The sequence below is a fragment of the Molothrus aeneus genome, chromosome 2 (assembly GCF_037042795.1).
Source record: "Molothrus aeneus isolate 106 chromosome 2, BPBGC_Maene_1.0, whole genome shotgun sequence".
Lineage (NCBI taxonomy): Eukaryota > Metazoa > Chordata > Aves > Passeriformes > Icteridae > Molothrus > Molothrus aeneus.
The window spans coordinates 45,130,376-45,144,381 of NC_089647.1; the positions used below are offsets into that span (position 1 = coordinate 45,130,376).

General features: G+C 39.5%; 1 protein-coding gene across 3 annotated transcripts in view; it reads left to right on the plus strand.

Moving 5' to 3' along the window:
• The first annotated feature begins 9,313 nt into the window (after positions 1-9,313).
• The window catches only part of SGCG (sarcoglycan gamma), a 105,995-nt gene continuing 101,302 nt past the window's right edge, over positions 9,314-14,006 (plus strand). Inside the window, exon 1 of one of the 3 annotated variants that reach the window (XM_066544824.1) lies at positions 9,314-9,472. In XM_066544824.1, coding sequence (XP_066400921.1) covers positions 9,419-9,472 — 54 coding nt within the window. In that variant the 5' untranslated portion in view covers positions 9,314-9,418. The remainder of the gene's footprint in view (positions 9,473-14,006) is intronic. The other 2 variants (XM_066544826.1, XM_066544825.1) reach the window with 2 other exon arrangements.

Here is a 14,006-nt window from a genome sequence, read left to right on the forward strand (position 1 = left end):
AAAGTAGATGCATCATACATTCATATTTGTAACTCCAAAGAAAGATAACTAGAAGCAACTGCACCTAACAAATCTAGAGAAAAAGGTCTGCAAAGTACATTTCATATGCTACAAAAACTGTGTATAAGGAAGAAGTACTTTTCATTACTTTTTAATAAAATATATAATGAAATATTTATTCATTGGTTTGAAATAAGCATCAATGAAGTATGAAAAAAGCATAGCATCTTTACTAATAGCATTGAATGACATCAAAGTATATTATTGAAGAGTAATTTATGTTTAAATTTATTTTAATAAGCATGCAATTCATAATCAAGCCAATTTTCAATTAAGTGATAATTGAACAGTGACAGCAGGGTGACATGCTGCTGCATGGTGGAGCAGAAGCAGCAGAAAGGGTAAAAAATTTTCCACCTATATCCTAACGGGATGAAAGAAATAAGCACATAACAAGTTCTCAGCTAGCTAGAAAAGGTTTACTGCAATTTTGGTTCCAGTAGGGTGCTTTAACTGGCTTCCAGCTGCTGCCCCAGAAGGACAGCTGTCTCCTACAAATCCCATCTCACACCGTTTTGATCCCATGGCCGCCCAGGATATGCCAGAGCACAGCATGCCCACCTGGTTGTGTAAGCAGGCCCAGGTCTCCCCTGACAATAATGGGAGTGTAAACCTTTAGTTTACAGTTAGATATAGATGGGCAGTTGTGTGAAGGTTTCTAAATCTCAAACTGAATCCCATTCTTAGGGCAGGAGCCAAAAAACACGCAATGGGGATAAGCATATATCCACATACAAGTGTCTAACGTAGTTTGAGTTGTCTTATGTTGTCCAAGAAACTCGTATGGGACAAAGGACAAGGAGGGAAGGTGCACACTGCAGGATGCCAAATAGGATACCCCTAGGACATATCAAAGACCACTGGACCCTACAGATGACCAACTAACATGTTTTATAACATTTATATTGCTCTAAGACAAAACTGTAGCTCAGTGGTGCACCTAATCTTACAGGGTTCCTGATTTGATGTAAAGCCCTCTATTCACAAGCAGTCCTGCACCTACACATACTCAGAACAACTTGGCTTCCACAGCTCAGTGCCACGATCCCACCTGACCTGGAGTGAGATAGATCAAACAGCCCAAAGGACCCAACATGCAAGTTCTGCACAGAGAACTACAAGTGCATCTATTAGAGACACACAGCAAAAGCGGTGGCTCTGTTTCACCCAGTAGCCTGTAGAAATAAATGGACTTCTGTCTCCCTCATCACTTTAGAATATATGCACTAATGTGGATTTATTATAGTGTTTATGCAAGTCAAGTTGAATTCACCAGTAGATACCATAAAGAGGGAGACATGCTTTTCTTGGAGGTGAACTGCGGTGGGAGGAGAGGAAACAGACACAGACTGGAACACAGAAAATTCTGAGCAGATATTAAGGGGATAAAACTACCTTGATGGTTATCCAAATTTTGAACAGAGAGGTTGTCTACAGACTCTGAGATGTTTAAGGCTCAGCTTGACGTGACCCACACCAACCTGACCTAATTAGACCTGCTTTGAGCAAGGAATTAATGAAGATGACATTCAGAACTCCTGTTAAAACAGAACTACTCTATGAAATAATAATTAATTAATTTAATTACTTCATTAAAAAATAATGAATGAAGTAATTACTCTGTGAAGGTAATTTTAAGAATATGGCTTCAGATATACACATACTTCATTGGCACTAGAATGCATCAGATTTCATAGCTAAAAGAGACTATATCTTGGTCTGAAATACAGGAACTTGCTTTAGGTTCCACAAGGCACACACAATGTGCAATCAAAGATAGGATTCTCATAATGAAATCCAAAATTACACAGAGGTTAAGCAGAGAGCTAAGAAACACTGCCCACAGAAGGTTATCTAGCCTTTCATTCCTTCACTCTTCAGAATTTCTAAAGAATTAAACCACCATGCTCACAAACTCAGCAGTAGGAATGCTGATCCTCGAAATAAGAAGTTATTCAGGAACTACATTTATGCCTATAATAACACTGAGGATTGAAAAATTGAACCAGAATTGGGAGTAGTAGGAGTTTATAGGAGATTTTAAAACACTTTTCCTACATTATGTCTGTATAAGTAACTCTCACCTCTATTACATTTATCCTAAACGAATTTATATTTTGCAAAGAAAATTTATATCCTGCACTAGTTACACAGAATCAGGATCTATTAGGTTATCTATTTCAAAGCCATAACTGTATTTTGTTTGAGAAAAAAATTATGTTTAATGCTAAAATAAAGCCTGTGATAATTTTTTCTTTTTTTTTTTAACTGAGAAAATACACTAGAGATTTCTATGATTTCATAGTGCCTTTCTTCATGGCTATTTCATCTCAATTACTGTTCCTGAAAATTTTTGTATTTTCATGGAACTGGGCTTCAATTTTGCAAAGGTAGCCACAACTCTAAAGTAGCCATTTTATTCTGGTTGCCATTTACTATAATTCCTTCCTTTTCAATGGGAAATTATCTGTGCCTCTTCATCATGTTTCAGAATGACAGAAACAGAGGACTGAGAGCTCTCAGAAAATCCTGTATTCCTTTAGAAGTCCTACATGACCTGCAACACTGGAATCTAACTTCAGAATCTTTCTGAACTTCTGTAAGAACATAGATTAGCAATTCTTCTATAAGTAGATAGGGGACAATTTAGGGTGAACTCTGTCAAAAACATCTCATAGAAGAATAGAGTTCCAAATATCATTATAGCCTCAAGATTGAAGGGTGAAAGTTACTTTAAATGGGAACAAGCAATTTTGAAAGATTCTAAATTGTTTAGGGATTTCATAACAGTCCAAATTTTTCTTTTTTGAGTTGGGACAGAAGCAGTGGCACAGCAAACAGGGAACATTACTACTCCATGTATGAGATTGTGGAATAAGACCTGAGCACTGATTCTCATGGACTATTCTAAACGGTTTTATCTATAGGTACCATTAAAGGACTTCCCTATGCATTACTGAGCACAAAGTAACTGTGCACACTGTAAATATTTAGCCACATATATAACTGAATATACCCAGTACAGCAGCTGAAGAGAGTAGTAGACATTCCTAACAGCCTACAAATAGGATTGCGTTTGCAGCCTGTTCATGACAGTACTATTATGTATTCATTTGTCTCTATATGGATGGTTGTAATCAGCAATATTTTATTTCTTTATTGTTATTTACCTTCCTTGTGCTCCTTATTGGGACATGTGTTATCTATATGTTTTAAAGCAAAAAGTGAATATAAACTAAACTTAAAATTTTATGATATATATAAGATGTGATGGCTGAGGTAATTCCAGCACAACTACTGCACAGTAAAAGAATGATGTAAAATAACATTTCAGTGTAGTAATACAGCTAAAGCACCAGATTTATTACTACCATTACTTGGTATGCTTAAAAGACACAGTGAGCATGAATTCATCTAGATGAGACAAGAACTAGTGGCTCAACAAAATTTTTCCTCTTCAGGGCCGTATGACATTCTTGCTAAAGTCTGAATAACAGCACAAAAGAAATTTCAAAAGTACTGATTACTATTACAAAGCCTCCAAGGAATTCACATTTCCATAGTGTCATGAAAGGACATTATCCAGCTGACAGTAAAGATTTGAAAATAAAATTGCTATGCCGCATGCATGTTGATAGCAATTTGGCAAGAGATATAGCATAATTTAGATAGAAGAAATAAAACCAGAACCAAAGCAAAACAGAAAACCCCTGTTAACAATATTCTAAACCCTGCTTTTCAGGAGGATATTAAAGAGCTTGTTTATAACCACTGCTAGAATATCTACAACAGTGTCGCAGACATCTTTTTGTGAAAATCTTTTCTTAGGATTTTTTCTCTTCTGAGAAGCTGAGGCCTCAGAAACAAAATGTAAACAATGGTTATCTGCTGCTGTGGAATGCATCAGGTGTGTCTGTGATTGGTCTCCTGTGGATGTTTGGATTTACTGAGCAGTCACGGCAGAGCTGGCTCTCGTGCTCTGTCCAAGCCAGCTGCCTTTGTTTTCATTCTTTGCCATTCTATTCTTAGCTAGCCTTCTGAGAGATGAAACCTCTTCTTCTATTTCCTTTTAGTATAGTTATAATGTAATATATATATATCAGAAAATAATAAATCAAGCCTTCTGAACATGGAGTCAACATTCTCGTCTCTAGCCTCATCCAAGAACCCCTGTGAACACTGTCACACAACAGAGATCCATCTTCTTTGTATGACTACAGAAAGAGATTCTAATAATTTCAGGAAATAGTCCTATTAAAAAAAAGAAAAATAAAAAGCCTTAGTTGTCATATTTGACCAGTTAAAATATAATACACTATTTTACCATACATCATTGTGAGACAATTATGCTTATGAAAGAAAGCTTCATGCTTATGAACCACCTTTACCATGACACTACCAAACACTTATCCAGGTACATTGTATCACTGACTGATTTGGTTTAAGCTGGTAGAATTAAAAAATAAATTTAAAAAAATTGTTAAAAGATTCACTTAGGGACAATGCATGGCCTACAAGACATTTTGTGACAAAATGGGTCCTAATAAAAGGTTATTTTTAATGAGTAATACCTTATTTAGAACTGCAATATGGCATTTAAAATCTAATTAGTTTATCCCTTTCTCCACAGACAGAGGGAAAAAAAGAGATAGACTAGCAACTAAGAAAATAATACAATATAAATTGGTACAAAACTGGTAGAAATGAGAACTGTGTTCATTCTGCTAACAGTGCATTCATATTGGTCATATCTAAAGGGTACAAAAAGACAAGCAAAATGTGTAGTCTGAACTAATTATATTGCATTGAAGCAAGAAATCTTTGGAAGTGTACATTCAAATATAAGAGGAAAAAAAATCTTAACAGGGGTAAGGAGGAAAAAAGGAGGCACAGAAGGCATGCAAAAAACTGTCTGTCTGCCAGGAATGACCAAGGAAGCTATCCTCTCTGTGTTTCCTCTTGGTTGGATCTAGAAGGTTTGCAAGGAGGCAATACCAACACTCTGGGGCCACTCAATGGAGAAGGTGCCAGAAAAGGCTTCAGGTCCCAGTTTACAAATGAATCCTGATATTATTGCCTAGCTGGCTGTTGAGTTATTAGGAGTAGCCAGAAATCTTCAAAAACGGTCTTCAGAATGTTTAGGATGCTTTTTGTTGACTACACAAAGAGCACCAACAACTCTGAGACACAATCATGGATACCAGATGCAGTATAAGGAATAAAATGGGCAACAGAAAAGCTGAAGAGGAACATGTATGAATTTCTCAGGAGCTCAGGGTTATAAGAGGCACAGCGTACTTCACAAATGAAGGTTTCCCATGGGCTCCAGTCCTCTGGAGCTTATATCCAGGCTGGGCTCTTTTCATGGACACTGAGTCTGAATGTGAAGAAATGCCTTGTCATTCTATCCTTGGATTTCAAGGAAAGCTGTTACCAATACCTGACCATGCAACTCAGAAAAAGCCCTGGATTTCTTGAAGGGGCTAATATGCTATCACGGGCTTGCTTTATGTTTTTTATAGGTGCTCACAGAAAAAGCAGGTCATATAACACATATCCACACAAAAGCTGTTGGATCCTTTAGCCCTGAGATAGACCACCTTCCATTTTACAGACTTGAATTTACACAGTTGGATGGTGTCCAGGGAGATGGCCTCATAAAACAACTTAAGATTTTTCTTCTCAGAAGGAAGCTGATCACTCAGGCATAATCCCTGAAACTATTAGGAACTCTAGGGGTATTTTTTTTGTTTTGTTGTTAGGGTTTCTTTTTGTTTGGTTTGGGATCTTTTTTGGGGGGAGGGGGATGTCATTGCTCTTTTTTTAAGTGCTTAAACAATGGTATCAGACTTGCAGCATGAGCCACAGAGATTTCCCAGAGACAACTGGGCTATTTCACAGTCCAGTATACAATTTTTGAAGGGTAGGGCTATGCTGGTGGGTTAACATTTACATGGCAGATGATTGCACAGTGAGAAGTCACAGTGTAACCCAAAGGCTGCATCTTTGGAGAACAATGGCTAAGCTGCTATGAGCCAGCTGAGTACAGATGGATCCATGCCATCAGTATGAGCTATTCCCAACTCCGACCTTGAGTTTCTTTATTGGGAAAGCTATTTAGCTTCTGTCAAGCTGAGTAGAACTCCAAAAAAAGACATAAGCAACATGGCCAGTGAAGGGTGGATGGGGGTGGGGACAGGTGAGGGAGGAGAAGGTGAACTCAACTGTTTACATGATGGTATAGATGCCACAAACCTGAACTTATCAACATGTTAGCCAGTTTGTTACAAACCCAAATATCTTCACATTTATATCTCACTCACTGCTTATTCCACTGAACAAGCAATCTGCCTTCAAAAAGAAAATAGTCACTCAAAATAAATGTGTTTTCTTCAGGGAGTTTATAGCTGGTATCCATAATACAATATTTCGTTTTCTATGGAACAGATTCTTATGCAGAAGTTATTAATACCATTTAATCTAGGTGATCAACATATCCAATTCTAATTCTGTGCCAGTGATTAAAGAATCACTGTTAGAATGTTACCCATACCAATAATTTTTAAACAATACTTTGGATTTACAAATCCATGTACATTATGGATTATGTTAGCAAGTATAGAATTTGTTAACAAGTACATACTTTTACGAAAATGAGTGAATTTTCCACTGATTTTGATTAAACTTACTAGTGTATCCAGGACAATAATTTGCAGTACATTATCTCAAATTGAGACACAACTTCTAGTTCAAGGAACTAGAAGAGATTTGTTAAACACAATACAAGCTGGTAGCAAACAACTACCAGAGGTCTTTCACAAAAGATTTCCTGATTAGCTACAGATTTTCATAATGACTACCCAAAAAAAAAAAAACAAAAAAACAAACAAGTGATGAAAAAGCTCAGAAATAACTTGAAAATGCTGATCTCACCTTCTTTCATATATACTAGATTTTTACCAGTCCTGAGCAGCAGCTCCACAGGTAACTTCCAGAGGACTTTCACCTCCTATGAAAAATCAGCTAAACATTTATTTTTAACCATCGTTATTTTCTCCAATACTACAACAGCACCTGGAAGTCCAGATTGCCATACCATTTTTATGCAAGAGTATCATTTGCTAGATCTCTGTTAACAACTCCCAGAAAAATTTCTACATACACAAAACATGTACAATTAGTTTTAGAGATTACTACAGTGGTTGGATTGATGAGCCACAAGAAGAAGGAAGATTCTGCACAATAAAGGGCAGGAAGCAAAATGAATAGAGAAAACCAAAGGGAAAGATACAGACTAGTATAGTCCTACCCAAAGCAGGCTAGGATACTTTTTTTTTTTTTTAATCCAATCTATACCCTCACTAGCCTGTGCTTACAATATTCTGTTTATAATCACTCATACAACGTAAGCCTTGTGCCAGACATTAATTTAGTACAATTCACTACAGTTATCTCACAACAGCTGAGATTCAAGGTGTTAAAATAGACCAGAATAAAATTCTAATTTAAAAAAAAAACCCAAAGAACTACTTCAGAGTGTTGTAGGTCAAAAAGGAAGGAGGTCAATGAAAGAAGGCATTATTCCAACAATAAATTACCCTCTGAATGAAGAGATTAATTTGATGTTCAACATTTTTTCCTCTCATTTCCAAAGTAAATACTTCAATGACACATTTCAGTGTACACGCAGTAATTTCTACTCCAGTTTCATGTATCCCAGTTTGTATCCCATCATATCTCACATCATTTTCAACACAAGAGGCAGTAGACATTCCAGACACTAAAAGCAATGAATCTGCGTGCCCATACATTCTTCAGACTGGGTTGGCTAAAAGCTAAAGCTCAACTCAGTCCTCCAAGGACTAGGATGATATCAAGTCTGTAGGAATACTGCTTTTACTGCTAGTCCTGGCAGTAAAAGCTACACTGGTTGTAAAGGTGAGTTTAGTTTGGAGAGTTTGAGTCCAACGCTCCACTAACCATGTGGGATGGCACGATTTGCCAGAAAATGGTGAGATATACTGCACAATTCTTACAGAAGTTGTTTCTGGACAGAGTGATTTCTATCCCATATAGAAGCAATACTACCACTCATTTCAAACAAGAACTTTGTGCCTTCTGCTCAGACGCACTAGCTATTTCAGGCTGGGAATTGTTCTTTTGATCTCAGAGTTTCTTCTTACCCTGCAATTCCGGCAGTGCTTATTTCCTACTTTTCCAATGCTTCCACTTGACAATATTTCCCCTAATAAAAATCCCTTCTAAGGTAAAATCACTTCCTCAGTGACCTCAGTGACTCATTTTACTAACCTCTAGGATAAAGTCACTAACTTCTCTGTACCCATCATCTAAGTTTCTCATGTATTTCCTGCCAAGCCAAGTAAAATTTTGGCTTCCTCCAAATCCTTATCTCCTTAGTTTCTTCGCCTTCCCAAAACCTGCCTTTGATGACTTACATTACACATTTTCTCCCTAGTTGCCCGACAATCCTTTGCTACTCCTTTCTACTCTTCTGTTATCCTATTGATATTCACTCCTCCCTGCCTTTCTGAACACCCTTCCTGCAAAATTTATCAGGAAAAAGTGCATTTATCATTCATCTTCCCAATCCGCACGCCACCCTTCTTCTCTGTCTCGTTCAGTTTCCCTCTTTTCTTCCCCGATTCCTTTTTCTTCTCCTGAACTGTGCAGACCTTATTCTCACGATCTCCTCCAACATTCGCCCCCCAGCTGTTTTTGGGCTCTCCACCACATCTGTCCTGCCCCGGCTCCTGCCACACATCCCGAAGCCTCCCTAGCCCGTCCGTCCCACCCTGAAGCCGGCCCCGAACTCCATCGCCGGCAGCGGGCGAGGCGAGGCGAGGCGAGGCGAGGCGCGGCAGTGCCAGCCCAGCCCGGCCCGGCCCGGCCCGGCCCGGCCCAGCCACCGGTCCTGGAGCCGGCTCGCTCCGATAAAGCGCAGAGCTTTGGGGTCGGGGCGCCCTCCAGAGGCACCACCGAGCCCTGCCCTGCCCGCCAGAGCCGGGGACACCCGGCAGGGACGCGGCGAGTGAGGGCCACGGGAGCCCCCGGTAGTTCCCGCAGCCGGGGAGCGCGGCCCGTCCGCGGCTGCTCTACCTCCGCTCATCGGCGGCCGGGGCGGAGAGAGGGAGGGCACAGCTCGTCTCCCGCCCCCTGCTCGCCTTCTCCTTCTCCTCCTCCTCCTCCTGGTGCCCGCCCTCTGTTCCTCCTTCCCTCCCTGCAGCGCCGGGGAGACCGCGAGAGCGGCGCCCGCCCCTCCAGGGCGAGGGAAGGCGGTGCAGCCCGCGGGCAGGAAGCTGGATGAGGACGTGTGCGCGGGCAAGGCAGCCCCTCGGGCATGAAGGGGACCGCGGGGACGCTGCCCTGCCCTGCAGCCGAGCGGGGACATCAGGTAAGCGCCCCACACGCCTGCCCGGCCCGGCCCGGCCCGAGCCGAGACACTTCCAGTGCCGGGAGAGAGCAAGCGTCCCCTGGAAAGTTGTCCTGCCGGCGCCGTCCGAGGGGCGGAGGGCAGGGGAGGCGGGGTAGGGTGGCACATCGGGGTGTCCGGCAGGACCCGCTGCGTGCTCCGGTAGCCCGGCGCGGTGCCCGAGGCTGTGCCGCCCCGCCGGGGCGAGGCGCGCAGCGCTGCGAGTGCGGCCCCGGCGTCCCGCGGCCCCGGCGGCTCGGCACTGCTGTCAGCGGCTGTGCCGCGCCCCGCGGAAAGTTTCCAGCGGGGTGAGGGCAGAGAGAAGCGGGAGAGCATCACCGCGGGACGGGAGCGAGGCGAGGGAGAAGCAGCCTGTCTGTGTTGCCGCGGGCAGTGGGTGCCGCAGCTTTCCACGGGTGGCAGGAGCGGTGCTGCCAGCAGTCCGCTCAACTTGTTTCGTTGTTTTCGCTCTGGTGTGTTGCAGAGGAGTAGGATCAAGTATCCCTGCAAGTGTAATGTCGACATCTTTGATGGCTGCATCTTACTCTTCTGTGAAATTTACCTACTTGCGTGTGTCAGTTTAGGTATGTTTAGGGAAAACAAACTGCAAAGTCTTACCAGAAAGGGACGCAGAGCAGTACGCTTGAGACTTCAGTAGGTTTGTTATGTTGTGTGACGTAAGAGTAAATGCAACTGCTGCTCTTTTTGATTCACATTTCATTGGGGCTTTTTAACTGTACATTTGTGGATTAAGCAGAAACTTTGAGTAAAATATGTGAATCATCATAACACTGTTGGAGATCAGTTTAAATGTTTGGTAATTATTTTCTTCCCCCTTTGCTCATAATTCAGATAAAGGACTGACTAAAGTAGTTTGCTTAGTTCTTCTGAAGTAACTTAAGGAATCAAAAGTGAGCAGAGTTTCCCACAGAGGTTGTAGGTACCTTGTAGGCTACAATCTTTGGTTGTAGGCAAACCAAAAAAACAACATTGAACCACTTTATGGAAAAATAACTAATCAAAAAATCTGTACCTTGGGAAGCCTTCTTCCCTCCCAGCTTGAACAAAGATGTGTGCATTGCAAACTGCACTGGGAGTGGAAGGATTCAAACCATTTCCAATGAGGCAGTTTCCCCTTACAGAGAATTTTCTGCGCTAACTCACTTGGTTAATTGGAGACAGTCTGCCTTAACTATCAGCTGCAGTTCTGTGTTTCACTTACACGTTTTCAAGTACTGAGGTAATTCCACCATACTTGTTGCAAAATCTAAAAGAAAAACTTAAGTGCAATGAACCTAGTTTCATTAGATCAAAGAAGTACAAGTAGCTTTTTAGTTTGGAGGTTTATTTTCTCGGTTTTGAGGGTTTTGTTGGTTGATTGGTTTTTAATAGAACAAATTTGAAGCCAGATTTAGGGGAGCATTCAAAAGTAGCCTAGATTTCACAACGTACATCTGTTGCTGCAAGTAATGCCTGAACATAGATAAGGGACTGTACTTAAGGTGATTTTCAGGTTAGGACCTTTCTTAATAGGCTCATGGATATATCTCTTAAGAAGGTCTATCACAGTTAATGACCCAATGCAGCTCTAAGACTACTTTACATGTGCTCAGGCTTCTATTAATGGACTTTTATATAACATTAAGCTAAGAGTTGGCTGAGGAAATAGAAGAATAGACATGTAAAAACTTGAAATACTTCCCACTTTTCTGCATTTTGTTCAGTGGTTGTGTTTTTTGATTTTTTCTTATTCATTGGCAGCTTCAAATACAACAACTCTGGGCTTTCATGCAAGCGCCAGGTTTTATTAAACCTATGATACAATTTTCTATTGTAGAATGTTCTGTAGTTCTTACTTCCTTGGAAAGATAAGATATGACTAGGGAATTATCATTTTTCTTGACAGCATGACAGTTAAAACTTGGTTTGCATTGGAGTGAGCATGTGTAGTGTATTAAAGGAGATGTCATTCTGAACTGTCTGACAAACTTCTCAACATTTCTTTTTTTTATATGGAGGTGAATATATTGCTTGTAAAATCACTGCTAGGATGTAACTAAGATGTAAGGATGAATTGATGTAGGGATGTTGGGTCAAACTTAGGATTTTTAGTATGGTTTTAATATTTAGAAGCCTATGGATTTAGTGCTCAGTTCTGTAACCAGATGTTTGAATTAATTTTATTCATATCAGCATCTTTGTTAAATTCACGCAGAAGTACTGCTACTTAAGCTATGCAGAGGTAGAATATGGGTAGAATATACTGAAGCAAAATGCTTTGTTTGCTAGTAAGATATCTGTTCTGATAACATGTCCAAATTGTATATAGGAATTGCTATCAAAACCTGAACTCATGTTAGAAGTCAGAAGCTTAAATGTGGCTGGGTGTCCAACAAATGTTCTTTTACAGCGTGCAAAATCTCAAGCAGTGAAAATGGCCAGGTGAAGCAAGGGGAGGCATAAAAAATGCCATTAAGGTATGGAAGTGTGGAAGACTGGGAAAAGAGGAAAAAAAAAAGAAGGAATTTAGGAATTGAGAGTTTGGGGTTTTATTTGCTGTGATGGTTTTTTATTTGTTAGGGAGGGGGCTTGTTTGTTTGGCTTTTTAGTACTAACATTTGCTCTAAAAAACAAAGTTACCTCTTTTGAAGGCAATACACACCTTGGGTAAAGGTAAAGGTGGGTAAAGATGTACATGAAGGATTTTGGGTAAAGGTGTACATGAAGAAACAAGTGAGGTATTTGCTTTTACCTGAAAACGGTGGCTGCATATACAGCTTTTTTCCTTATAGTTCTGTTTGCAGACCTTGTACTGCTATATTTAAAGGCATCTCTTGAGCCATAATAGAAAACTTTTTACTTGGTTGTTAAACCCATCTGGTGTGCTTGGAGTAGATAATACCATTGCAAAACTAGTTAACTGTTTAGTGCTTTTACAGAAGCAAGAAACTGATAAAAAGTGGAATATACTGGCTAAAGAAAATTTTGTCTTAGTTACAAGTTGAATTCCCAGGTGCTGAGAAGTACATATGATAAACCTGTAAAAAGACAGGGCTAGATTTAGGGAAAGGATTTTTTCTGGTCACTACAAACAAGTAATATTCCTGCAGAATGCGCTTTCACTTTGCATGCACATTCTGGCTGTTGGTTTCCTCTCAACTGAAAGACTCCTGATTATTTAATTTTTGCTTTCTTTGCCACCTTTTTTAGACCTCTCGTAGTTAATATTTTCTGTATTTTCTGCTGAATTCCTCTAATTTCTTCCTTTATTCAAAAAGTAGAGAATGTTCTGTATGGAAATTACAGCTGTAGCCTTACCAACAAGTAAACTGTAAAGATTAGCTTCAGTTCAAGATAGCATGTTGTCTTTTATGCAAGAGTATGGTATTTCTGATCATTTTTACTCATGGTAACTCTAACCATCAAAATACCAGAGTAGCTACACACTGTGTGTCCTCATCCAGTATTTTTTCACTTGGTTATTTTTAGTTAACTATTTACATTCTTTAATTGCATCTTAATTTTCTCCTAGATCATGTTTGCAGTTTAACATCATTATTCTGAGTTTTAGTCTTGTATACCAAGATTTCTACTCCTGGCTTCTAGATCTCCTTGGCCTAATGTCATGCTTGGATGTAAAAACTATACTTTGTTGCTTCTCTTATTAATAAAGTGATTAATATCTATCAGGAAAGACTAGGGGAGCCTTCTCTTAATATGGTAATGTAAACTGTTTCTTAATTAACCAATATAATGGGTTTCAGTCCACGGGTATTTATATTATGTATAAATATGGGTATTATTGTCTTTTAGAAACTATTATGAAGTCCAAAGCAGGAGTAGTATGTATTTGTTTAAGAAAGGTTTTGTTGCAAAACATCACAGCTTTAAAGGAAAGGAAGTGCCTTTTAATTTAGAAATTCTTTTTAATACAATTGTTTTACTGAGTGACCAAATACCTTTTCTGAATGTCAGGTCAGAATACTCCTGGGCAGTGTCCCTTGCAATGGTATCATGTATCCTATTTGTAATTAAAATGCTGTACAAAAACCTCATGAAAATTAACAATGTAACATAAGGGCTAGTTTTAAATTTTAGTTTTTAGTTTTAGTGACACTTACGTAGAAAGTAACTTTAGTTACCAAAAATGGGGAATAATACGTCAAATTATTGAGCTGTTTGATTAACTACTATGCTTTAGATGATTTTTAAGGGTCATTCAGGTTTCACATTTGCACATATTTATGAAAACATTAGAGGAAAACTAAAATAATGTTATGAAAACTGATTTTCTTTTAGGGGCATATGGCATTGAAAATCTTAATAGTCTTTTATGAAATTGCCATAATATGAAATTTGTTGTTATATTTTCCTGTTTTCTACAAATATGTAGAGTCTGGGGTTTAACAGAGTGATTCTGAACATCTAATTATTTTTTTCCACTTCACTGAATTGACTCACTGAATTGAGTATTGAATATTCCAAATTAATATATTTGTCAATATTGCTGTCAAGT